This window comes from Pyrgilauda ruficollis, unplaced genomic scaffold (assembly GCF_017590135.1).
Source record: "Pyrgilauda ruficollis isolate IOZ18807 unplaced genomic scaffold, ASM1759013v1 scaffold2, whole genome shotgun sequence".
Classification (NCBI taxonomy): domain Eukaryota; kingdom Metazoa; phylum Chordata; class Aves; order Passeriformes; family Passeridae; genus Pyrgilauda; species Pyrgilauda ruficollis.
This window is the reverse complement of record NW_024519206.1, coordinates 22,183,470-22,210,562: the sequence shown is the minus strand read 5'-3', so window position 1 is coordinate 22,210,562 and position 27,093 is coordinate 22,183,470. Positions and strand designations below refer to the sequence as shown.

Genomic DNA, 27,093 nt, shown 5'->3' with positions numbered 1-27,093 from the left:
GTAAATCGGAATCTTCTCAATTACCCCAAATATCTTCACTGACCAGTGAAGAACTTTATGACACAATACACCCAGCATCAATATCCTCAAAGGACTAAGGATTGGGCTGGTCCAATTGACACTTTAAAAAGTAGCATAACATGAGCTGGAATTTTAAAAGAACTTGATAAGGTGTTTTCTCCAGCAAAGGATTTTGTGGGGCAATTAATTTCTGAAAGCTAAGACAGCTCATCTTCAGACACTGTTTCCAATATTTGTGCAATGAATAGTTGGATTGCTTTCTGAATAGTCCTAATCAGTGATTTAAAACAAACTTTGTTAGTTTACAAATTAGATATTGAAGTAAGCTTTTCTAATCTCTAAACATTAGGAAAACCAATTCATGAAGCAATAGGGAAGCAGTGTAATTTTTCTGTTTAGAAAGGGTTGTGTTAATATGATCTTTATTATCCATGAAAATTCCATAATGCACCCAGGGGCAGCATTAGAGAAACAGCATTTACAGTTCTTCCAATCTATTTGTTAATGTCAAGTGGATTATTAGAAGGAATCCAAGAGCTCTTACAATACCACACTTTTTATTCTAATTCTTAAAGCTTGCAGATTTTGATACTCAAAAACTCAGAATATGAAAATAATTCAGCTCAAGCACCAGCATGAATGTATTTTCAATTGTTCCCAGAGCTCAGACAGCAGTGAAGTGGAGAAACTGCCTGATACCAACACACAAATGAAACCAAGAGCTTTGCTTTGTTACAGAACTGCAGACTTGCTGAATCACCTAATACTGTGCAAGCTATGTTACTGTCAATATTAGAGAAAACATAGCTGCACCCTTCCTCTTCCCTCAATTGTCACATATTTTGTATGTCTCTTTTAGTGAAGCGGGGTTTAAGTGGAATACATCCCCAATGTGACTTATCCTTAAATTATATTCAGACAATGAGATTGTTTTTCCTCATGAAAATAATGGGGTACAATTAGGAGGGGGAAAATGCACATTCTCCAAACCCAAAGTTTTTACTCAGGGAAATAAAGCAACATTTTTTGTTCTATTTCTACTACTGTACACAAAAGTAATTTCCCGCTCCAGAAGATTTTGAAACTCAGGATTGTCTCATTGGAAAGGCACCTCTAAGACTATTTTTTTCCTCATTGTTAAGAGGAAATGGCTCCCTTGGTCATGGCTAACAAACCTGTCACATACATGAGGCAAAATCTGTTTTGAAGTAGTGACATTTTTGTCATTCATGCCAAAGGTAGGGCAGGTTCTGGGATTTGGGAACAAATGGATGTTCTCCTCAGCTATGGGGATGTGTTACACTGAATTCCCTATGACAGGTGAAGGAACCAAACAGAGTTTCTTTGAGAGACAGAGAAGGAAATGTCATTAGGATAATTTACAGGGCTGATAATCCACAGCTTCCTTGTTCTTGGCAGGGAAGATCTTCGAACAGGGAATTCACCAATTTCATATGAGGTGCACAAGGTGCAAGCACTGACCTCGGGCACGACATGGCACCATTGCCCAGCGCTCACTTCTTGCTGGTGCCACTAGCAGCTCTTCTCAGTTCTTCCTGGAGAGTGCCAGCTGGTCTCAGAGGTCACAACTTCTGACCAGTGAGGGGTAATTCCCTCTCCAAGGTCTCCTCAACACCAAAGCTGGTGGCACAACCTGCGTGTCCCTGTTTGGCCAAGGAGAACAGTGCGATATAATCGTGTAGACCAGCCAGCGATGCGGCACAACCTGAGGGCTCCGGTTCAGGTGGCAGAGAGAGTAGAAATGGACACTTGAGGAGAAATAGACGCGGCGAAGAGAAAATGGGCACTTTTTTTTTTTTTCTTTTTGATAAAGCATCCCCGGTCAGGCTGAGATGGAGAAAGCGGGAATGGGAAAGTTTGCCGCGACCTCACATTAGCTCGTTTTTAGCAGCAAAACCCTAAAACGCCGTCACTTTTAGCTGAGACCAGCAGATTCTCGCCGCCAGCCCCTCGGCTCTCCCTCCCGGCTTTTCCCCAGCTGTAGCGGCGGCCGGCGCTCCTCCTCCCGAGCCGGGAGCCGCCGCGGGACGGGACGGGACGGGGCGGGAGCGGCAGAGAGAGGGAGGGAGAGAGGCGGCCCGCGGGGCAGCTTCCTCCCGCTCTCCCTTCCTCGTCCGGCGGCCGCAAGGAGCGGACCATGGCCCGCAGCCGCCGCGGGGAAGGCTCCGCGCCGGGCACGGCCCCGCCGCCAGGTCCCCCCGGGGGCACCGGGCCCTGGGCTCGGGGTTAGAGCCTCGCCCCGGGGGGCGCGGGGCCATGGGCACGGCGTCGTCCCTGGTGAGCCCGGCGGGCGCGGTCGGGGAGGTGATCGAGGACACGTACGGCGGCGGCGGCGGCGAGGCCTGCGAGATCCCGGTGGAGGTGAAGCCCAAGGCGCGGCTGCTGCGCGGGTCCCTGCGGCGCGTCGGCGGCTCCCGGCCCGGCGGCCTCATCGGGGCCAGCTTCAAGTCGACGGCCTCGGTGCAGGAGCTGGAGTGCGTGGCCGAGTACGAGCGCCTGAGGAAGGAGTACGAGATCTTCCGCGTCAGCAAGAACAACGAGGTGGCCTCCATGGTGAAGAAGGAGGCCAAGCTGGACAGGGAGAACAAGCGGCTGCGCGCCGAGCTGCAGGTAGCGCCCGCTGCCCCGCGGGTGAGGGCACTGAGCAGCGATGCTGAGGCTGCCAAGGACTCGTCCCGCTTCCTGGGGAAAGCTGTGGCAGGAAGGTGATGGGTGCGAGGGAAGGCAAGGTACTGGGGAAGCGGTGCCCCGGTGCTCTCCTGCTGAGCAGTCGGGATGCCGTCAAAGTGCGCGTCTGGGGATGGGCACCGCGCCCTGCGCGGCTGTGGCGACCAGAGACAGGGAACGGCCTGGAATTGTGCCAGGGGAGGCTTGGGCAGGATATTAAAAAAGGTTCCTCACTCAGAGGGTGTTGGGCACTGGAAAAGGCTCCCCAGGGAAGAAGTCACAGCACAAGCCTGACAGAGTTCAAGAAGTGTTTGGACAATGCTGTCGGGACGTGGTGTGACTTGGAGTAAGTGTCCTGTGCAGGACTAGCCGCTGGACTCGATGGTCCTCGTGGTTCCCTTGCAACTCAGGATATTCTCTGATTCTACAGTAAGGAGAGATGTAGGGTGCTGAGATAATACTGTAGTCAGACCTGAAAAGTAATCTAAAACCTCTTATGGGCAATTAAAAAAATGAAATACTAAATGTTTTCAGGCACTTCAGAAAACATACCAGAAAATACTTAGAGAGAAAGAAAGTGCATTGGAAGCTAAATACCAAGCCATGGAGAGAGCTGCTACTTTTGAACATGATCGAGACAAGGTCAAAAGGCAATTCAAGGTATGGTTTGACTTTTCTGTTGCTGGGAAAACGACCAAAAAAGATGAATGTCACTTGTTCACATTCCCCAAATTAACCATTCTCCAACAGCTTTCATTCAAGCTTCTCCTTCTTAAAGACACCTTAGAGTATTATAGCTGTAGCTGCCCCTTTCCATGAAAGTAATCCTACAGAAACCTCTCTGTAAGACTAAGAGGAAAAAAAATATGAAATAACTTTATAATTATTAAAAGGAGAATATGAAGTGATACATCATAAACTAAATTCCTGCATTGAATTTGAACTCAGGAGTATATTCATATTTGAGAGTGACAAGAAGACATGAGCTGCAGATTGACACATGCCTAATGAATGTATAAACACAAAGTTCCATTCTTTCTGAATAAATTTTATATCTTGAATTGTAAGGTGTAACACCTCTAGCTTACATTTTTTTAAAAACTGTGTATTGGTGCATCTTTTTTGGCTGCAAAAATATGATAGAGACAGCTTGCAGGGATGACTTGAAAGGCCAGACAGATGTTTCTGCTTTTCCTTTGCTGCAGATGATACTTTTGCCACCCAAAACAGGGCAGTAGGTCCTAGTTTTTCACTAGTTTCAAGATTCTTCATGTCTTTAATTTTAGTTGTCTGTAGCTACATGTTGTTCATGGTTGTCAGATATATAAAAAGAGGATTGGTTCTGACCTTATTTAAGAAAATGAGACTTGAAGACTACTTCATTTCTTTTAATTTAAAACTAGATTCATGTTTTCTTTCCCACATAATGGTAATGAGTTACAGACAGGATAGCTGCACATGCTTGATCAATTTTCTGTCAGAGGAAATTTAAATTTCTGCAACAATAAAATGTAAATACAAGACCATATGTAATTGTAAATAAATACATGGAAGAATAAAAGGGAACCTTAGAAAGAATTGTTACATGTAGCAATTTCAGAAGACAATAAAGTTTAAAAAGTAAAAATAGTTGTTTTAATTTTTAATGAAAATGTTAATGCAGGCTTCTTTCAGAATGGTATGCTAAGGTTTATAATGGTAAAATTTTAAAAATAGATAGTTGTAAACTATGGTTTCCTGCTAATTTCTGATTCATGATGGCTTCAGATTCACATTTTCACGCCTTTGCCTGGTAAATGAATGCTAAAAACTTACTTTTGCTATTGAAAGTAGATAACATGATCTCAGGAATAGGTACTGATATTTTTTCCTTCCTGCTGATAGATTTTTAGAGAAACTAAAGAAAATGAGATTCAGGATTTACTGAGGGCCAAACGAGAGCTAGAAGCAAAACTCCAGAGACTGCAGGCCCAGGGAATCCAAGTGTTTGATCCTGAAGAGTCTGATTCTGATGATAATTGTACAGATGTTACAGGTGAGAATTTCATTCCCAACACTTTGTGTTGGACCCTGACTGAAGTCTCCAAGTAGTAAAGCAGAAGACAAATATTTTTGTTGTTTTCAAAAAAAAGTTTTATTAATCCAGATGAAAAGCAACTTAAAGTAGTTTGAAGGGTAAAAGCAACAAATCTTCCAAACTTGGTTTAGATTGTGGGAACCTCACATTTCTGGTGTTACAAATGAATAAATGAAGACAGAGTACTGTCTAGACACAGTTACTTGAACACTTTTTAAAAGTTGTTTCATTAGCTGTTCCGGGTTTTCTAGTCTTTTCTGTGTTCTCTTATTCTGTATCTGAGAGATGATGCTCCAGCATATCCAAAAATCACACCAGAAACTAGAGGGTGTCTTAGACACTTTGGATGATGACATATGCCAGTGTTAGCTGCTGTGTGTTCCAGAACAGCAGAGCTAGATCTTTAACAAAGAAAATGTAGGTACAAAACCTTGTATATGCTGTATGAGGAATTTACTAACATGGAAAGGGCTCCGATGGGTATGTGAGCAATCTATGTAATAGCAAATATTAGGAAATACCCTCAGCCTTTGGTGTCATGGATTCTCGTTAATTTTGGACAAGCAGCCATTTAGAACTACAGCACATAAAGGTGTGAGGAAATCTGCTGAAGGAAAAAAAATACGGTCAGTAGCATGTGGCTGGAGTATTTAGGACTGACAATTTACCTTGTGTAGTGACAAAGAAGAGGTTTTGTTTTTTTTTGTTTTCCAATTCTTAGCTGCTGGGGCACAATCTGAATACTGGAATGGAGGAGTGTTGGGAAGTGAGCCATCCATGGGTAGTATGATGCAACTTCAGCAGTCTTTCAGAGGGCCTGAATTTGCACATAGCTCCATAGATGTCGAGGGGCCATTTGCAAATATAAACAGAGGTAAGTAATGGTAATTCATTTTGTTGGGATTGTAGGTGTCTATGGAATTTTTTCAACTATGCTAAAGTAATTGTGTTCCTTCTTAGGTCCTTTTCTGTCCACTCTTGGGTAATTTAACTAAACTATTTGGAATTCTTTGTAAAAATAAAAGGAAATGTAGCTAAGTTATGTTTAATATATGTGATAACTGTGGTATGTGCAGCAGTGATTTTACCAAACAGCAATTACCAGTGCTCTGTTGTGAGTATATTCCTTATGTTGACAGTGGAAGATAGTGGCTCCTTCTTTCAATATCTGCTGGTGTTCTTTTTTCCATTTGTATTCAGATTCTCTACTTCCTGAGTAAGAGCATCACGTTTGTATTAGAATAAATTATACCCCTGTTTTGTTCATTGATTTTGCATGGATTTTGACTCTGCCTAGGAGGCCACATACAGAAATCTGATTGTAAGACCAGGATGCATGGTTGTTATGTAAATCAGTGCTTGATATTTTCTTGTCAATAGTTACTGCTTTTGAACTTTGTTTCACAAGTGGCCTCTTTTAAATTGGCTTCTGGTACTCTGGTTTCCTTCACTGTTGTCCTGGCTCTGGAACCTCACCTGCATATAGTTGACTTTGCTGGCAGTTTCTCCCTTTTTAGTTCAATCATTCAGGCTCTGTCTAAATCAGAAATCTGTGCCTGCAAAGTGGGAGGGGTGGGCCTTCTCTGTGATGGCTCCAGCTTCATACACTGAGCCTTTCATCAACCTATGTGGTCCTGAGAAGAGAACTTATTCCTACCTTGAAAGAATGGCCAGCCACAAAATGAAGAATCAAAGTTTTAAAACTCATTGCTTCTGTAGGGAATAAACATACAATGCTACAGAAAGCAATGGATTTTTTTTTTTTTCTCCAGAAGAGGAGGTTCCCACAGTGTTTTGCTGTCATTTATTCACATGGTCTAATTGAAATACATGTCGATCTGAACGGAAAAAAGTGTTTGGCTATGACTGAATTTATTACTCCAAAATATTAGTACTTCTTTTACGACTATCAGCTTGATTTTGTGCAAACATTTCATCAATCCTTTTTAAAGGAAATATCATGATGATAATATAAATATGTTTAACACTTTTATTTTGCCACATTATCAAATTGTGTGACATCAAATGGTGTGAGTTCTCAAAATTTATAAAATTTAAATAATTCAGTAAAAACACTACTACTATTTTAAATAAAATGTAGTATTCATGATGCTAAGAGATGATGACTTAACTGTTATGCAGTGTGATGACACGTGATGTCTAAGATTTCATTTTGGGGTTTTTTTCCATTGGCAGATGATTGGGATGCTGCTGTTGCCAGTTTATTGCAGGTTACTCCTCTGTTTTCCCACTCTCTGTGGAGTAACACAGTGAGATGTTATATTATCAGTACTGATGAGACTCAGCCAGAAGTGACCATCTTCATTAGAGTGAGTACCCACAAACCTGTGCTCACTTATGTGCTGTCTTGTTTCCAGTGTGAATCTGGTTCAGAAATTTGTCTAATGCTTCTTGAAAGCTTTAGTAAGAGTAGTCTGATTTCAGTGAAATCAGTGAAAGTATTGTCAATGGCTTCAGGGGAACAAACTGCTCAGATAAAAAACCCTGAGATTTGTTTGGTAGATCCTTAGTGCTATGCATGGTTAGTAATAAAGTACTGTTGCTCACATTTGCTTTCAGAACTACTCCCCAAAACTTCAGAGAGTCTGTGAAACAATGGGGTACTTCTTTCAAGTTGTTAATTTTTCAACAGAGAATGAAAGGCCTCTTCAGAATGTAAGAAAATGGGAAATTGAAAAAAGTTCATTAGTAATTTTGCTCCTGCATTTAACTTTGCCAAGGTGAGTATTTTCCGGGCTGGTGAAACAAATGGCAACTGGTAATTTATGCAGAGTGCATATCTTATTAAAATGTATGGGATGCTTTGCTCAGTATATTTCCTAAGCCAGTAACTTCAAAGTGATACTCCTTCAGACTTTAGGTTTGCTAGTGCAGACACTTAAAAGAATATATCAGCTTTGTACCATTTTCTTTTTCTTTTAGCTACAAATTCTCTTAAAATACAGCTTAAACAATGTCTTAGTAACATACAGAAATGTTTTACTTTCCAAGAGCAGCTCTCTGTTGTGCATGTGGCTATGTCTTCAGAATTAAAGATGGCTGATGTGAATGTCCTCAGTATTCTTCATTTGCTTATCTAGCCTTACACCTGTCCATAGTATTTGGCATTTATTTTATCACGTATTAGTTCCTGGTTTTGTCTGTCTTTCAGACTAATTTCATGGCTCTCCTGTGTGTTACCGTATGCTATCTTTTGACAGCATTGATTTAGTGAAGTCATGATGTTTCATGACAAATAGTGATGGAATGTGGTCTGTTTATTCAGTGAGTAATTTCTTAACCTTCTAGAAAAAGAAGCATGATTCACTAAAAAAATACACTAAAGGAGGGATACTTTTGAATTCTGTTAGGAATGTTACTGTTATGCATTATATGCTGTTGCCAAATAACCCAGTTTTATGTATGCGGAACAAAAATGTGTAAGAACAAAATATTCAGGAAAAAAAAAACCCAAAAGTATTAATTTAGAGAATTTGTCTTAGAAAAACTCTGATGAAAATTTCAGTGCTTGTGTAAGCATGGTAATATTTGAGCAATCCTGTCTGCTATTGTCAGCATCCCCAGGAAGTATAGTTCCTTCTCTGGAACAGCAATAGATATCCATGGATATCATTCACATATATAAATGCAAAGTGCTTTTGAATTTCAAGGTGTCAAATTCTCCTTTTTAAACACTACAAATTGAAAGACTGTCACCCAAGACATCTGACAAATACTAAAGGACACTTCCTAAAAAGATCAAAGATAGAACAGAACCCTCAGATAACTGATAGCAAAGCATATTAATGCTTATTAATCGTATGTGAAACCATGTTCTTTCCATGCAAGGCAATTAGCTTTCACTCTGCATATTGCTATGACAGGAAAAACAGCTTTAAATTTACAAATCAATAATTATAAAAATTAATACATGGTTTTACTGGTTTTGGTACAAGTAGCATAAATCTCTCTCTTAGCTTTTTCTTGCTTCAGAATTTTTCTAAAATTCTCTGCTGAAGTATTTGATTGCTTTTTGCTATAAATAGATATGACTTTTGAATTAGATTTTGCAGTGAAACCCATCTTCGGAGCTTGTGTTGATTGAACTGTTTACTACAGCACTGTAATATAGCACAAGAATGCTGATTTCCAATCTAGTTGTTTGTTGGAGGACTGTGAAGAAGCCTTCTTGAGAAATCCGGAAGAAAAACCTCGGTTAATTTACCACAGAAGGGAGGATGGCAAAGTCAGTTCAGTCTCAGTGCAGCAGTTAATTGAGCAAATTTCTTGCATGAACAAAGCAAAGGTATGGCTTTTAAAAATTGCTGTTATCAACACTGCATGCTAATAGTCCCAGATTTTAGAAGAAATTGCATTGCACTCATTGCTCTGGCTGCTCATTCTGTGAGCAGATCGATGAGGCTGAAATTTATGAATGTTACGAAATTTTCATTAGCAGGGGAGAAAAAAAAGCCACCCTATTTTCACTGAAAAAAAATGGCTATGCTGTAAGGTTAGAATTTCTTACCTGTATGTAGGCATTCAAATGGCAAAGTTGTTTGTCTGAGGTCCCACTGAAGGGAGTGAAGTATACCTCTAGAAAGAATCCTGCTGCCTAAAAATCGATCAGTTATGATCTATTTTCCTCTACAGAGACAATGGTTGAGAACAGCTGAAACTAGATGCCCAACTTTTAAAGTTCTTAGGCAAAGTGAATCTTACCTAAGGAAGACAACAGAATGGAATTTAAATGTGTTCCAGAATGGTTTTGTTGGAAGTCCTAAATATTGTCCTCAGTTGGATTCAGAGTTGTATCATGCTTTTCCATTTACTTTTTCAGGTGATTGACCATGTTGGAGGTATGGAGGAAGGAGCATATGAAATCTATAATTGTGTGGAAAAAATAATTAAACAGGTAAAGTACATCATGCATTTTAGCTTTTTACGTCTATGTTGATTTATGATCTTAAATTATGTCAGTGTGATTACTATGTGGTACTTAAGTGTGATTCAAAGTATCTCTTTGCTTTATTGTTAATATCTGGCAAACAAGGAAACATGCAGGTGGAAAATAAAACCCCAAACTGAGCGGTGCTTTTATGGACAGAAGCACTGGACCATGGGACAGGGTTCTATTTATGGGCCAAAATTAGCTTTTACTTGTCTTTATCCATATCATAGATACGTCCTCTCCTTATTCTTGTGGTGAGTTGTTTCTACTATGAGGTATTTAAAATCAATGTCTTGAGACCTAAGAGTTAACTTAGTTTCATATAATTGCTCATTTATTTATTGCTTAGTTCTTTGCTACCCTGCAAGGAAATGTGCATATAGGTGTTAGTAGAGCCACACTTATACTGAGACTAAGAGCATATGTGCTTGCACTACAGTTGCAGTTTTCTCCATGTAATTTCTTTTTACTTAGGATATACTGGGGTGTGAAATGACAGACCTAGAAGGCAAGGATTTGGGTAATAAGGAAGACTCCTCTGCTCCTGAAGAAGAAGTTTTTGGTGATGTATTGTGGGATGCACATGATGAACAAGAACAGATGGAAGCTTTTCAGCAGGCCTCTAATTCAACATGTGAGCTGGGATTTGAGAAAGTGAGTACATTATAAAGGTATATGGATCAAGTGAAAGTCATCACTCAGTTTCATCCCTTGTTGGGCAAAATGCATTTCTACAGAAGCAGCTGTGTCTGAGAGCATCCTTAAGGCTATCACTCCTTATGCTGGAAGAAGCCATATGTCTGATATAGATGGCATATTTATTTTCTGGGAAGATGCCAGTTGATGTGTTGTTGAGTGACATTGATGAAGAAGTAGTTGTTGTGCCTTTACTGGAGAAAAGCACTATAACAGTGTCCCAGAAGCAGAGCGTCCTCTTAGATGTTGGTCATCAATAGAAAACAGTCTGAGTACCTATTTTTTCTTCTATTTTTTAAATTTCTTTTTTATTTTTTCCCTGAGGAAATCCAATCTCTTTCTTGACACCTGGAGTTAGGTCTTTAGGAGATGGTTAATGAAAAGATTTCATCTCATCATGCAGCCATAAAAGAAGAACAAAGGAAACTTTATAGTGGAAAGCTGCTGAATACCTCAGTACTTACTCATTACTGGAAATAATTTTTTAAAACTTTTCAAGTTGTGAGTGTCAGGAATATGTTGGGAAGATATAATGAATGTAGGAAGATAAACATTAAAGTCATCACAGAATGCGGTGCAGTAGTTTATTTTGGCAATGTAGCATAAGCATGCATCTTGTGTTACTGCATTTAAATTCTTAGTACCCCTGTTTTATTAGCACAATATATTCTTTTACTTCACCAGTCCTATACGGATAATGGTTTGGAGGGTTGTACCATCTTTACTACGTTCTAGAGCAATAGAATAATAGAACATTAAAGAAAAAATACCAATGTATATCTAAAGGCACCTCTTACTTTGAAGACAAAATATTTCTCCCCAGCAGGTGAAGGGTGTTTTGCTTTGGTTTGTTTTGTCATCTGCTGCAATAGTTTTAGACATTCATATGCTGTAAGAAAGCCTTCTTTTGTATGTTTTTGTATGCTCAAAATAGTCATTCATGACAGATGCCAACTTTTTCCTGGCAGCCATATCCAGTGCAGTGAAGTAGTTTGGGGAAGGGAAAGGCAAGGAAGCCTGAACAAAAAAAGAACACTGTTGCTTTACTGTAATAACACTAATTCCATTTATTAGCACTGAAGATTCCATTTTAAATAGAGTTTTGAAGAAAGTGTTAATTAATTTTACACTGTTTAGAAAAGAGATAATGAATTCTATGGTTTAATTGTTTCCTTGCAACATCTATTTACACTTGTATTTTATTGTATTTCAGCAGTTTCTCCTTTACCTTAATAAATTGGTACATGCATTTTGAGTTGACATGGTTTACAATACCAGGCTCTATATTTCTTCCTTAAACACTGGACTATTTATAATGACTGCTTCTTTTTTATAGTATTTTGAACGTCTGAATGACCTAGTAGCAGCACCAGCACCAATTCCACCATTGCTTGTATCAGGAGGACCAGGCTCTGGGAAATCTCTTCTTCTGTCTAAATGGTAGTTAATTTTTTTTTTTTATATGCACGAAATTTAAGAAAAAAGTTTCCATTTCAAACATTGTGTCAGTAATGAGAGATAAAATGGGGACATTTACAAAGTGCTGACATTATTGAAACATCCTGGAAAGATTTGTGATATTTGAGTAGCTAATTTCATCTGGACTGCCTTTGACAGCTCCCTGATGCCATTTGCAACAAGTTATGGTAAGGCATCACTTACATATCTGTCTTTGCACAGCATTAAGATGTGGTTTTGATAGCTCAGTAGTGTTGCCCACAAGAAGGGTCTGAAATAAAGAAAGAATCCTCATCATTTATCATAGACCATAGTATTTTATGGTCACTTGTATGCCAGGACAAAATTTGCTGTCATAAAAATAAACTGATGGTGCCATTGCTTTTTGAAAGCTTAGTGGCGCATGACTATTCAGTGCCAGGAAGGGCACTTGCTAATTGCTATCAGTAATGGTGAGAGTAAAAATGGAATCTGACATTAGAAGTTCAGTTGTAGCTCAGGAAATGTCTATGCTGTTTTGTAACATAAACATGGAACACGTGTAGCTAAGCTACTCTGTCTCCTTTGGCAAAACTAGTGCCTTTTGTTTGAGATCTATTTGCAAAATTACAGTCTGTTGAGTCTTTTTTTCTCTCTTCTTTCATTAGGATTCAATTACAGCAGAAGCATTCACCAAACACACTAATTCTTTACCACTTTGTTGGGAGGCCCTTGTCTACTAGTTCAGAATCTGCACTGATAATTAAGCGCCTTACTCTGAAGGTAATGCTGCATTACATGCCCTGCATTGCATTTTTCTCTGTGTGCGTGTGTGTGCAAAGATAATTTCTACAAAAGTTTCAACATCAGTGAAAAGTAATACAAATGTAGTAAAAAAATATTCAGGTTCAGATCAGTCAGGGCTCTGGGCAACCTGGTCTGGTTGAAGATGCCCCTGCTCATTTCAGGAGGTTTGACTAGGTGGCCTTTTAAAGCTCCTTCCAATCCAAACTCTTCTGTGACTCTGTGAAATGTAAGGCATTACAGGATGAAGGGAATCTGATCCTATGAACTTAATGTAGCTCAATTAAATAGCTTCTCTGGGATATTCATAATAGATCAGCATTAGCAGTTATGTTTCCAGTGACCTATACTGATGACTTATAAAAGCATATAAACTCCTTCCAAAATTCCCTGCCATCTGACCAATGAGAGAGGCAGGTGGTACATCTTGTGTCTAAGGCTGTGTTGGCCACTTGGTACCATCTTGTTCCAGACTAGTCTCTCTCCTATATTAATTCATTTTTAATTGTGTGCTAAATACATGGGGAATAAGAAGGATCATTTTTGTGCTAGGGTCTGAACTTGCTTTTTTGATCACAAGAGTGGCACTAAGGGCCTTGCAGTAGTAAAACCTGTAGAAAAATTTATTCAGTTGTGCTATCCTTGCAATTTTCTCATCTATCTTAGATGTTTGCCTGTTTAATTTGTGCAACTTCAAGTCCTTTAAGTCTCCGTATTTCTTGTCTGTTGTGTAAAGGTTATCTCTCTAGAATTTACACACTGAGTTCAAGAAATAATCTTTGTTCTGCATATGCCAGCTTCCTGCATATACTAGCAGGAAAGAATTCTGTGTGAACTTGACTAGAAAAATTGCCTCCAAATCACATGGAGGTTTTTTTGGGAGGGGATAGTGAGGTTGGCGGGGAGAACTGCTTTTTTTTTCCCTTTTGTGTCTATAGGATTTCTTTCAACTATCCTAGCTGATTTTTAAGGTAGAATTTCAGAATTTCTTGTACATGTTTATAATTCTGCAGCTTATGCAGCACTCTTGGTTAGTATCACCTCTGACTTTCGATCCAGCTAAACTTCTGGAAGAGTTTCCCCGTTGGCTGGAAAAGCTTTCTGCACGCCATCAAGGCAGCATTATTATAATTATAGACTCTATTGACCAAATACAGGTATGTTTTCAAAATCTTTGCCATTTGTCAGTCTAACAGGAATCTTGACTATTGTAATAGGTTCAGTCATAACTATGTAACAAAAATATTAGTGTTTGTTTTGCTCTGAAGAAAACATAGAAAATAGTTTTGTAAAAAGTGCAGTTGAGTTATTTTTGTAGATAAATTTTTTAGGGTTTTTTGGTATTTTTCTTCTAAATTTTATCTTTATACCTTAATTTTTGAGCAGTCTGGTTACATTGCTTATCCAAAGATTCAAGGCTGTGAGCTGACTTATTGGGCATGTAAATAGCCTGGTTTTTATGAGGTGAACATTTCAACAGTAGTATTCTATCTTCTTTATTTAGTGCACAGTTGTGCTAATATATATAAGTGGGTCATTTAGTACTGTCTAGAGGACCAGATCATGAAAGATTTTAAAGGACACTGGAGAATTTAAGACTTCTTTCATTGGGTTGCACAGTTAATAAAACATAGCAACTTCTGATATTGTTTTGAAGAACCTCTGTGTTAAGAAATGAAAATTTGTTTTTAAGCAAGCTGAGAAGCATATGAAGTGGTTGATAGATCCACTGCCAGTGAACGTGAGAGTGATTGTATCAGTGAATGTAGAAACGTGTCCACAGGCGTGGAGGTATGTTATATTTCTGTGATGTGTCAAAGTATCCTGGCTTAGAATTATTATTTTAAATTGCAGTTACTCATTGAAGAGCAGACAGATTTGTCAAGATGTGGAGATTTAATAGGATAAGATTTTGCAACCTATGAGGAAAATAAAAGCTTCTCTATTTTAGCTGCAATGACAGATTTTAGCTGTTGGAAAACCAGATTTTTGTTTTATTGTGATGGATCTATCCACATGACTGTATGAAAGATGATATTAAATGCAGTCAGAGACACATCAAGAACTGCAGTACCATGATGTAGATTCAGGATAAGGCTAAAAGTGGAAATTCTACTTCAGATGACTAGAATTTCATAGTAGCAGGGAACAGCTTCAATTACTGCTTTGATATAAATCTTTAAAAAGCCCTGGAACTCTGATGTATTTTTTTTTTTTTTACTTTTTTGTGCTATTTAATAAGGTTCAAATATGACTTTGTTCTCTCTTACCAAAGGTTATGGCCTACTCTTCATCTTGATCCCCTCAATTCCAAAGATGTTAAATCTCTCATTAGTGCAGAATGTAACTCTGCAAATGTTAAATTGACTAAAGAGCAGGTATGTCTGTTGCAGTTTTTCTAGAATACCTTACTCTAGTATAACTTTTAATGAAAGCATGGAAAGATTAAATAAGCCCAGCTGCCAGAATAAAGAATTATATTTAGCTAACTAAATATGATTGCTCAAGATAGTATGAAGTTTGAGTATTTTTATCCCATGGCTCATAGCACTGATACAAAGATGGAACAACATAAATTTTTAACACAAAAACTGCAGTTGCACATACTGCTGTAAATGTGATCTTTTATTTTAGAATACCAGAAGGTTTAATTATGTTTTAATTAATTTTTTTGCATAATACTGTAACAATCATTGACAGATTGGGAAAAACAGTATTTTACCTTTGCCCTTGAGACTGATTCTGTAAGGTAATTCTCTTCATGTTGAGATACAATGTTAGACCCTAACTCTTCATCTTAAATCCAAATGGAATTTAATTCATGGAACTTTTCACTCATATGCTCCCATAGCTGGAAATGTGTGCAGTATTTTGTGCACTACTTACCATGTTATAGTCTTCAGATGTTGCACATAAAATAATACCTAGAACTTTTGTATTCTTATCAAACAGTGAACATTTTATTTGTATGGTTAGTTTCATCTCAGTTCACAGATGATTATTTAAAATATTGTAGGAGAAGAAGCTTGAAAGACATTGTCGTTCCGCCACAACTTGCAATGCCTTGTATGTCACTCTCTTGGGGAAAACCATTGCTTGGTAAGTGGAGGTGTTTTGGAAATTACTATGGTCATCACTAGATTAGAAGACTTCAAGTAGGTTAGCCCTTTGAAATACTTTCATGTAACACAGAAGGAATCTTGTTAGGAAAAAACGATGGAGAAGTTTTGCCCTCCACTGACTCTGAATGCAACAGGAACAGAAATCAGAGAGTGTACAGTCACCAGTTTGATACTAAGTGATTCCAAGTAGTAGTTCATCTATTTGTTTTCAGCTCTTCTAGTTCTGTTTTAATTTGTTGTTCTTTATGGGTGTATCAGTTGCTTCAGTGGTTTTTAAAGGTATTTGGAGAACGTTGGTATCATGTTATTAAACAATTAAATTCAGGTGTGTTGTATTTACTGATGTACCAGAGAGTTTGCCCCATAGATTTTTAAGGCTACAAGGAAGTTCAACAACTCTTTAGTTTAACTTCCTGCATATGGTCCTTAGCCTTGTAATTCCTGCTGTGGAGAAAATTAATCTTCCCTGTTGTGCAAGAGAATATCTAATAAGCACATTGGCTTCTTATTAACCTAGACTTCATCTTGTTGAGAAAGATGCATTTTTAGTTAAGAGACTCCCAGAAGATGAGACACTAATTGGTAATTTACTCCGGGTGACTGATTTCATTATTTTTGTTCACGTTTTATGTTCTAGAAGACTTAATTGCTCCTGAAAACATGCTATGTAAAGGCATTAAATGAAATAGCAGCATGTGAGTTTATCTTTATCCATCCTGATGTTCCTACTTGTACTCCTGCTGGAGAAAAGAACACTGCAGAGTAGGTTTTTTTTAGTAAAACTGTTGCAGCTATTTAGAAAAATCAGACAATGTGACAGAAATCAGAAATTGGGTTGGAAGAACTCACCTCTTCTTTGTTTAAATCTCGCCCACCCGGTGCTTTGCACCTTTTGAACCCAGTAGGAATCCAGAGAATATTTGAGATAGAACTCTTCTGTAGTTTCAAATCAATCTTACTCAGCCAAATTTAATATGCTAAACTTTACCCTTTTTGTCCTTCTGCTCAGTGTTGGAAAAACAGGAAATATTGATGAGATTCTTCAGCAGTGTTGCCAGTGTCAAGACACAGTGTCACTGTACAGGCTTGTTCTGAGATCAATTCAGGAATCATTGCAGAGTGATAAAGAGAAAGATCTTTTGAGAGAGGTAAGCAGAGAATGCATCACTGTTTCTACAGGTAATGAATACTCTTCCCTGTAAAGTGTTTTTCTTAACTGAAAAGTAAATACAAATTTATATTAATTCATATGTATGATTCAGAGATTATTGTGTATTATTAGTATAGAAGGGACAATTTAATTAATGTAACTACATTTGTTGTATAACTATAGAATGTATGACTGCTTTGTGTTAAATATCAGCTGAGCTGTTGTCTCACAGAATAAAGCAAGGATTTTTCACTATGATGTACTACACAATTAGCACTTCCTTGCTGATCGCTACCATGATCTAGTGATTAATTACGTTGAGCATAGTAAATACAATCAAAACATGGTGTCTTGGGAATACACTTGCTTATTACATTTCTGACTCCTCTTCCTACCTTTGCAGAATTTCCCTCTTGTGCAAAACATGTTTTTGATTAGGACACAATACTCCTACTTGCTACTTCTTTGGTTCTGGCTGCATGAAGACCCTCAGCATATTTTACTTAAATTAAAGTTCCTCATGATAATGGAGTTACTCTTTCCCAGTGTTCTAGAGGAAAGTCTGGGGAGCCATTTGTTTGTCCCAGAGTGTCCCATTTGGTGCTTTATCTATCAGAATATTAAACCATTAACACTGAGGTCTCTTCTTTGAGAAGATGGAAAAGGCTTGTATAGGCAGGGTTTTTTCCTTTGGCTATAAAATTATCACAGTGGTAATTTTATTTTTCTTGAGATTTCAGTGTAACTAAGCTCTCCAGGGAATATTGCTAACTGTGAAATCTTGTGTTCTACTTCATGCAGATACTGTGTGTCATTGGTGTCAGCCACAATGGGGTGAGTGAGTCAGAGCTGATGGAGCTTTATCCTGAGCTGACTTCTGTAGTGCTGGCCTCACTTCTTCATAGCCTGCACAAAATGTGTCTGCTGACATATGGCTGTGGTTTGCTGAAGTTCCAACACCTCCAGGTAAAATTTGTAATTCTAAACATGTGCAAGTGAAGCTCCAACCCCTGTTTTTTTAGATAAGTTCTGTTGTTAGCCACCTAGGCCTTGAAACGTATGTTTGCTCATCCATTCTCCTTAGATTTAGAAACACCTTGAAAACTACCAGAACTGTGATAAACCAGTATTGCTGGAAATCTGACCTTTCAAGCCTTGATAAATTTCAAATCTATTAATTGTTAACTCCATGTATCCTAGAAAACATTGGCTTCCCAAAAAAACCAAGAAAAATTGAAAGAGAAAGGAATGTTGCTTGAATAATCAGAGCTGTGGTCTAATGTAAGACAATTTGTTTGTAGTGCCCTTGTCATTGGAAGATTTTCAGTCCTACAACATGAGATGTGTTTCAACACCCTGTGTATCATCAGCACTTAAACAAATTAAATGCATTCTCTTTCTTTTAATTATACTCTCTTTCAGGCTTGGGAGATGGTAAAACTAGAGTATATGGAAGCAGGTGAAAATGTTATTTCTGCCTATAGACAAAAACTAGTGGAATATTTTACCATGCAGTTAAGGTAGGTCAGAATTCTTCAAGAAGTGCTAAATTGAGGATTTCATGCCTCATAGATATTTTGGTTTCTTCATATACTTTCTTTGAGTTTAGTAAATGATTATGGCAAAATAAATATGCAAAATTGTCAGCTTAAAAGTTTACTTATTGATATGTTGTTTTTTAGTCTTGGAAAAGAATGAGGTCTGTGAAGGGGAATGTGCATATGATAAAGTGATCATGGGGAAATGCAGGGCATGAATTTCTACAGTATCAGTTATTTTGTCATCTCCAACTCCCCATGGATTTTTAACTCCCAGTAAATGCTAGGAAATTTGAGTTTGCTTGGGACTTGAAGCAGAAAACCACTTTTGTTCAGCAAGCAATGAGCACATAGATAGGAGGAGATCTGGTAGGACAGCTGAACATCTATATGTTCATATCCAGCTTGAAAATGGATTTGCATTTACATCCCGAGTTAGTGTCCCAGCTGTGGGCTGCTGTTTATTGCTCCTCCAGGCATCCACTGTTGGGTAGGATGAAGCCAAGAGGGCCACAGTGTGCCAGACAAAGGAGGCACAAAGGGACAATGGGCTGCTGCAGGGCTGCAGTCCTGCTGGCAGGCATAGATTAGCCCATATGGGATGGAAAAGCAGCTTTCTGTAGAGTGTCTGGGGGTTCCAGTGCCTTCTGAGGTAAAATTAAAATGAACATATAAGAAAATGGAGTACATGGGTCTTACAGTAATCTGTTCAGACATTCAGGTGTGGAAATTGTATACTTGCCTGGTTTTCACAGCAAATTGACAAGATGCTAGGCCTGTCAGAGTTTTAATTCTCATTTGTTTTTCTTTCTATAGTCAAGACCGAGTGACTTGGAGAAGTGCAGATGAACTTCCCTGGCTCTTCCAACAGCAGGGAGATAAGCAAAAGCTACACAAGTGTCTTTTGAATCTCTTTGTGTCCCAAAACCTTTACAAAAGGTACAAAGGTAGAAGCTGCTTTGGCCATTATAAACATTTCATATTTATTTTTTTCAATATAAATCACAAAGTGACAGATTCAAATACTTAAAACAGTAGAGGCTGAAGTGCTAAATGCTGTTTCCATATAAATAATGTATTTTTCTATTCTGTTACACCCTGGGGGGTGGTAAAGGAATAAATATTGGTCTTGAATAGCGTTAGTCTCCATGGATTGTCTTTGTAGATGCTGTAGCATAACAACAATGATTGTGCATGTACGCCTTTTTCCCTAAGCTAGCATTGGTCTGAATAGAGGGGTATCAGAGATAAGATTCTTTTCCTTGTTAAAACAGGGGACATTTTGCAGAACTGCTGAGTTACTGGCAGCTGGTTGGGAAAGATAAGAGCTCTATGGCAGCTGAGTATTTTGACTCCCTGAAAGAATATGAAAAAAGCAGTGAGGGAGAGGAAAGTATGATCTGCCTGGCTGATCTTTATGAGACCCTGGGACGGTTTCTTAAGGACCTAGGTCTTCTCAGTCAGGTAAGTACATTTAGAGATTGTTGTGACAGCAAAAAGGCAAATGAAGCAGAGCTCAGTGTGTCCTTTCTGTGGCAGTAGACAAGTTATTGCAGTGTAGAGGGTGCTGCCTGCTGCCCTCACTCCTTGGATGTGGCTTTTACAGGCTGTAGCTCCTCTGCAGCGCTCTCTGGAGATTCGAGAGACTGCGCTGGATCCAGACCACCCCAGGGTGGCACAGTCACTCCACCAGCTGGCAGGAGTGTATGTTCAGTGGAAGAAGTTTGGAAATGCTGAACAGCTGTATAAGCAGGCATTGGAAATCTCTGAAAACGCCTATGGAGCTGAACATCCTCGGGTGGCCCGTGAACTTGATGCACTTGCAACCTTGTACCAAAAGCAGAACAAGTAAGCTTAATTACACTGCTGGTTTTGTTTTATGTGGAGGTAGTACAAAAAAAAAAAAAAATAACAGCAAAATGTTTGTCCTGAAGCCAGAATTTTTCTTCTTTTTTTTTGAGTTTCATACCTTCAAATGCAACCATGAACATCCCCTCTCTATTCTTGTAGAAGGTCACATAGGAGGGGCCAACTTTTGTGCTTAGTTTAACAAAAAACTTGCAGAGATAAAGGAGAAACATTGTCTGTCCCTAATAATTTTATAAATTTTATATTTGAAAAAAAGTGTGATTATTCTCAAGAATCTTAAATTTTCAAATCTGTACCCTTAAATAACTTAGAATCTTTCCAGGACGCTTATTGATACCACATTTGACATTCTTCTCACACTCCAAATAACTATTTCAGATACGAACAAGCTGAGCAACTGAGGAAAAAGTCCTTCAAAATACGCCAAAAAGCAGCAAGGCAGAAAGGCAGTCTGGTAAGGCAGTGCTTGATATTTAAGAAGAGGTACAGGGCGTGTTGCAGTTGTGCTAAACAGATGATAAATTGTGTCTACAGAGCTGATAATGCTCCAGGGCTTTTGATAATTGTGGGCATAGGTAGTGAAGTACCTTAGCAGCAGCTTTGGTACCTGTCCTTTCAACTCTGCTGGAAGTGGAGATGTATCAGTACAACTGGAATGGAGTTGAAAGTGGAAAAGAAAGAAGTGGATATATACATTTCAGAGGTGCAGAATTACAGCCAATATGATTGTGTGTCAAAGTCACAATGGAAAAAGATCTCCAGAATAGTTGAGGCATTTATCCTACTAGTGAATGCAGTGCTTACTGCAATGGAAAATCCCAGTAAAAGTATTAGGTGACATCCAGAGTTTTCCCGTTTTCTTCTCCTGTGTTGTTTTTCAGCTACAGGGTTTCTCTTGTCATTTTTCAGCTAAGAGTATCATGTAATGCCTGTACTGTAAGAGTCCCGCTAATAACTCCAGAGCTTAAGTTGTAGCTCTGATGAAAGTAGTAAAAACCCATAAACATGTTGCCATTTCCACAGTGATTAAATAAGAATGGATTTGGTTCATAAAGATTTGGTCTATTTCTGTAATGAGTTCTGCAAAAATATTTTTATCAAGACTGCAAAGGTCAAAAATAAGAAGAGTGTGTAAAAATAGCTGCACTTTTTACTTTGATTTATTTTGTTTGTAAGCTTTAACTTGTTTGCCCATTTTAAACAGATTGATGTGAAGCCTTGAGTAATATTTTATATGTATTTCTATGTGGTGTTTAGGATTGGAAGTTAAATTCATTTTAAGTTTTGAGGTTCTAAACCCAAGAATTCGATCTGAACCGGTTATTTGAACTGTGGAGTTTAAGCAAATTAGTATGTCTAATACAGGGAGAGAGGTGTGACCACACAGTAACTTGTATTGCCTGGAAATTTTCACCAAGATTTCACATTTTTTTGGTTTATTTTGCTGATAGATGGTAAGTGTTTGCCATGTAGCTCAAAAATAGAACTTAAGGAGGACTATTGTACTACTTAGGCACCAAACTAAGTCTTTTGGTTTTCTGTCTTTAGTGTTAAACTTTAAAAGTACTGGTGACTGGCTTACATTTCCTTCTTTTTGCTGTAGTGTGGCTTTGCTCTCCTGCGTCAAAGAGCCCTGCAACTGGAAGAGCTCACGTTAGGCAAGGATACATCAGATAATGCTCGAACTCTAAATGAGCTTGGAGTCCTCTACTACCTGCAGAATAATCTTGAGTGAGTTGTACTGATTGTGACACATCACTGAGTGTTGTCAGATGTCTGAATGGAGGCAGAGCAGGGAGATCTAGCTCTAAATGCAGACACGTGATCAAATACTTGTCCCTTATTCATTCTACTGGTTTTTGTTCACTGTGAAATTCACTCCTATTTTCTATTTGGTGCTATTGGCATGTGGGTATTTACCAAGTCAGTGCACTTCCTGCATTCAGAATTGATGTTCCACAGTTAATTAGCCTTTGTTGCAAATTCCAGTTCTCTCTCAAACTTCTGCCTTCTCTGCTCAGCTTTACTGTTTTGTGCCTCTCCTTTGCAGTGTGGATGTCATGATGAGAAGCTGCCTAGTAATAATGGATGCTATCAGTGTTATGGGGGGATCACCTGTAGTTTTGATAGAGGAGCTGCTGTAAAGCTGAAATGAAATAGTAGCACCCTACTGTAGTGAGAAAAAATGTGCTCTTTGCTTCAGTGGTGACATTACAGAGTATTTCAGAAATTACTTTATCAGTTCTGAACAGATTCTACTATGAGTTTCCAAGGCTGAGCTTGTTGTTTCAAACAGGCATTTCAGCCTGTACAGATGTTACCAGCTTTGAAATATTGATGAGCAAATATGTTGTGTAGGACGGCAGAGCTTTTCCTGAAGCGCTCATTGGAAATGCGGGAGCGAGTCCTGGGATCTGATCACCCAGACTGCGCACAGTCTCTGAACAACCTGGCAGCCCTGTACAATGAGAAGAAGCACTATGACAAGGCTGAGGAGCTCTATGAGAAAGCTTTGGACATCAGGAGGAGAGCCTTAGCTCCAGATCATCCCTCCTTGGCTTACACTGTGAAACACCTGGCAGTGCTGTACAAAAAGATGGTGAGCACGCACCTGTTATCTCTTCTGATCACCTAAATTAACTGTTGTGGTAGGTTCTGGAGCCTCTGTCAAAGGAAGGAAATGAGAATCTGACTCCATGTTCTTAGAAGGCTAATTTATTATGATATGATGTGATATGATATGATTTTATATATTGTAGTATGATATGATATTACATTATATGATATATAATATAATACAATGTTATACTATATTATGTTATGTTATATTAATTATATTATATAATACTTTAACTATACTAAACTATACTAAAGATTAGAGAAAGGATACAGACAGAAGGCTAAAGATAATAATGAAAAACTCTTGACTGGCTTCTCAGAGTCTGACACAACTGACCCGTAATTGGCTAATAAGTAAAAACAATTCACATGTAACTAATGAAGCAATCATCTGTTGGATAAACAATCTCTAAACTACATTCCAAAGGAGCAAAACACAGAAGAAGCAAATGAGATAATATTGTTTTCCTTTTTCTCTGAAGCTTCTCAGATTCCCAGGAGAGAAATCCTGGCGAAGGGATTTTTTTAGAAAATACAACAGTAACAAACTGTAATATCTTTGTCTTAATGGAAAAAAAAAAACATGTTTAGTTGGGTAGAAATAGTTCTTCATACACAATGACCTTGAACTTTATAGTCAGTTTAAGGGCAACTTTTAGAATTATGAGGGAGATAGCAGTTCACATATCAACTATCTGGCTGAGCCACCTTCAACTTCTGTTGACTCAGTGAAAGATGAGCATTTTCACTCCTGTGAAAAAAGCACTCTGTGTTGTAAAATTAACAGGAGTATAAACTTCTGCATTTCCTAATTTCAAAATGTGTTATGAATATTTGTGTTTGTATATGGTTGTTGTAATCATTAGGTATTATTAGTTTAATAGTGATATATTCTTTCCAACAGTTGAACCAAGATCAAGTTCCATGGGTTATAAGAATTTTATTTAATTTATATTTTCACATTTTACTGTTCTTCAAAGAGAAAAAAGACCTTGATAATCTCTTAAATCAAATTTGCTCATGTTTTTACTAAATAATTCTTACCTGCTATTGTCTGCATTAAATGGTTTTGGGTCACGTTATTTTCTGCTCACTTCAGCTTCTAATTTTCATGCTGCTGGAAGCTGCAAAACCACTCAATATTTGCATCAAAAACCTCTTTGCTAGTTTGAAGGAGCACAAATTAAAAGTCAGTGGAGACAATTATTTCAATAAAAGTATAACTGAAAATTCTTCTTACAGCCTTCTCAATGAGACACTTGTGGGCAAAAAATAAATTAAGAAAGGAAGAAATAGACCTAGCTGAGAAACATATTAACTGGGAGTTGAATGCCCAGTATTTTGGAAAATTAGATTCTAATAAATAGTCATGATAAATAATCTATGCATTATTTAGCAAAGTTATCCCCTTATTCTAGAAACAATTAGGTCTTTCCCAAGGCTTTTGTTTAAAATAGGTTTTGCTCTTACCATCTTGAGACCAGAGAAATGAATCATTTTTTTCCATGTCATTTCTAGGGAAAGCTTGACAAGGCTGTTCCTCTGTATGAGCTAGCAGTTGAAATTCGACAGAAGTCATTTGGCCCAAAACACCCGAGTGTAGCAACTGCTCTGGTAAACCTGGCTGTCCTTTACTGTCAGATGGTGAGTTTTTCATGCCTAACATTTATTTTTCCTGTCTTAGGCTTTTTTATGACTTGTACCTAAATGAAATGAAAGAAACTTGTTTGTATTGAAAAGGGAAATTCCTTATAGTATTTGCAAATTCTTGGGTTCCATTTTAAACATTGAAAGCATATTTGGTGAGAAAAATGCATGCAGGGAAAAGATAATTGCTGCGAATGGAAGGCATGATGCTGCATCCAGGATGCATTGATATTATGTTGGCAAGAAAAAGCCTATGTATTACACAGCTGTATCAAAGAAATACACATCTGTAACAAAGAAACTTTCTGCTACCCAAAGAAAAAACAGATTGAAGCTTTGCCCCTCTATGAACGCGCACTAAAGATTTATGAAGACAGCTTTGGCCAAATGCATCCTCGCGTGGGGGAAACATTGAAAAACTTGGCTGTGCTAAGGTAAGATTACATGTTTCAACCCTATAAATGCAAACTACTGCATGAAAAAAACCATCTGAGCTTGTGTACTTTATAGTAAACTAAAGAGTTTTAAGTAAACTATGTTGATAGTATGGTGTATATTTCAATTTAAATGAATTGAGAGACTTGTTTTATTTGCTTGTTTCAAGTTTGTTTTGCTCTTTTCCAAAGCTATGAAAGGGGAGACTTTGAGAAGGCAGCTGAACTTTACAAGAGAGCTATGGAAATAAAAGAAGCAGAGACTTTGTTGATAGGTGGAAAAGCAACTTCTCGACACTCATCAAGTGGAGACACATTCAGCTTAAAAAGTGCATTATCACCAAACGCTTTGCTGGAACATGGACAAAGGTGATACAAACCTGCTCCAAGAAAAGGCAGTCTCTATATTCAAGTAGACAGAAAATTACTAAGACAAATCCATTTTTCCAAGGATTATGTACTGTTTTGGGACTGACACCTGTCTTCATGAATTCTGCCTTAACTTTGCAGACTGTATGGTACAAAGTGAGCTTCTTTCATTGTTCATAGGTACACATGTTAGTCACTAGTCAAGTTGTAGCTAATACCAAAACCATGGACTTGATGCCTCCTAGCCTAAGTGCCAGGACTATAACAAATTAAACTGAACCACTTGTACAAACTAACTCTAAGACGCATTTCTTACTTCTGTGTTGTAACAGCATGGCTTAGAGATTTGTGTATTTTTGTATCATCGATCGTTCCTGCTTTTTTACAAGCCTTTAAAGTTGTTTCTGAAGAAATAGTAATTTTGAAAAAAACTTTGAAAATACTGTTTAACCTCAAGCTTTACCTGCAAGGATATTTCAGCTTAAGCAAACTTTCATTCAAGGGAGTTGTGCAAAATTAAGTGGTTTCCTTGGGAAACTAGGGTATCTAAATATATCATGGTCATCTACAGTTAAAGCTGTTGAAGGATTCCACTCTGTTCAATAAAAATACTTCCAGTGAGGAATCAGAGTGAAGATGATTATGGCCAGATTTCCTGTTCTTAAACCTTTAGCAGTACACCTACTGTTTAGTCTTACTGAATCCCTTAAAACACAAGAATGTTTGTATTAGCTGGGAAAACCTAGTGATGCAAAGTAGATTGCCATCAGATAAAGAAATATTAATCAAATCTACCTACCTGTTGTATTTCTTAATACCTGAGTCATTGGAAGAATCAGTCTGAGTTCTATTCTCATTCAGTCCATAAATGTATGCATCAATTTAAATACATACTAAAAAAATACTTTTTTATAAAATAAGAAATGTAAGTGGGAAATTATTTGAAACCCTTCTATAATATTTCAGAGGCAACTAATGTTAATTTGATCCAGTTTCAAAAATGCAAATGGCCTTCACTTCCAAGGAGTACTTGCCTTCCAAGTGTTTTTTCTCTTTTATGTTACAGTTAAATATTACTAATTTCAGCCCTTGTTCTGATTAGGAGGAATTTAGTATTTTGGTAATGCAGTAACTTGGCAAAAGTAAAGGTATATAAACTGACAGCACAAATATAAAACCCAGATTTGATTTTTAAGATTAAGGCTTAGTTGAAAACAAAAATCAAAAATAGTTATTGAAGGTGTTACGATAGAGCACTAAGAGTTGACACTTCGGAACAGCTCTCTGGATATTTTCCTCTTATTCAGAAAATGGGTTTGTAAACAAAGCAAGGGTTTACCACTCTATTTCAGCCACCTTAAAAAGTTTTGAAAACTAGAAAGTTCTTTGCAGGATTGTCATCAACTGAGAAGAGGGGCAAAAGGAAAGACAGACAAATACACATGCAAAAAATCCCAAACAAAAATACCCAACCCCCCTCCCCTCCAAAACCTCAACCTACTCAGCTTGTGTGTGTTTATGTTGCCTGATGTTCTTAGACCTGGTAATTCTCTCCTATAAAGAATTATCAGACGTCTGGTCTAGCTTGTCCTGTCTATTCTGATTTTAACACCGCGGTACAGCGGTACATCTTCCTCTCCTAAACAGTTGCACTTATTGTAGCTAGTTTAA

At 38.0% G+C, this 27,093-nt stretch overlaps 1 protein-coding gene across 1 annotated transcript; it reads left to right on the top strand.

The window, feature by feature from the left end:
* Positions 1–2,113: 2,113 nt before the first annotated feature.
* On the top strand, positions 2,114–26,212 carry NPHP3 (nephrocystin 3). Its single transcript, XM_041466392.1, has 27 exons — positions 2,114–2,652; positions 3,244–3,369; positions 4,594–4,744; positions 5,508–5,660; positions 6,983–7,116; positions 7,367–7,527; positions 8,945–9,092; positions 9,627–9,701; positions 10,212–10,391; positions 11,770–11,873; positions 12,539–12,653; positions 13,688–13,831; positions 14,368–14,465; positions 14,950–15,052; positions 15,691–15,773; positions 16,806–16,944; positions 17,748–17,912; positions 18,369–18,466; positions 19,301–19,423; positions 19,759–19,948; positions 20,091–20,332; positions 20,732–20,807; positions 21,957–22,084; positions 22,712–22,952; positions 24,491–24,616; positions 24,938–25,053; positions 25,246–26,212. The coding sequence occupies exons 1-27, from the start codon at positions 2,299–2,301 to the stop codon at positions 25,424–25,426; spliced, it is 3,954 nt and encodes a 1,317-aa protein (XP_041322326.1). The 5' UTR covers positions 2,114–2,298; the 3' UTR covers positions 25,427–26,212.
* Positions 26,213–27,093: the final 881 nt, after the last annotated feature.

What these genes read in the sequence shown, in the direction of transcription:
- NPHP3 (XM_041466392.1), top strand. Translation starts at nt 2,299, where the DNA reads ATGGGCACGGCGTCGTCCCTGGTGAGCCCGGCGGGCGCGGTCGGGGAG. An exon ending in GTGAGCTGGGATTTGAGAAA is followed by an intron (nt 10,392 to 11,769) that starts GTGAGTACATTA and finishes TCTTTTTTATAG; the next exon opens with TATTTTGAACGTCTGAATGA. An exon ending in TACCTGCAGAATAATCTTGA is followed by an intron (nt 22,085 to 22,711) that starts GTGAGTTGTACT and finishes TATGTTGTGTAG; the next exon opens with GACGGCAGAGCTTTTCCTGA.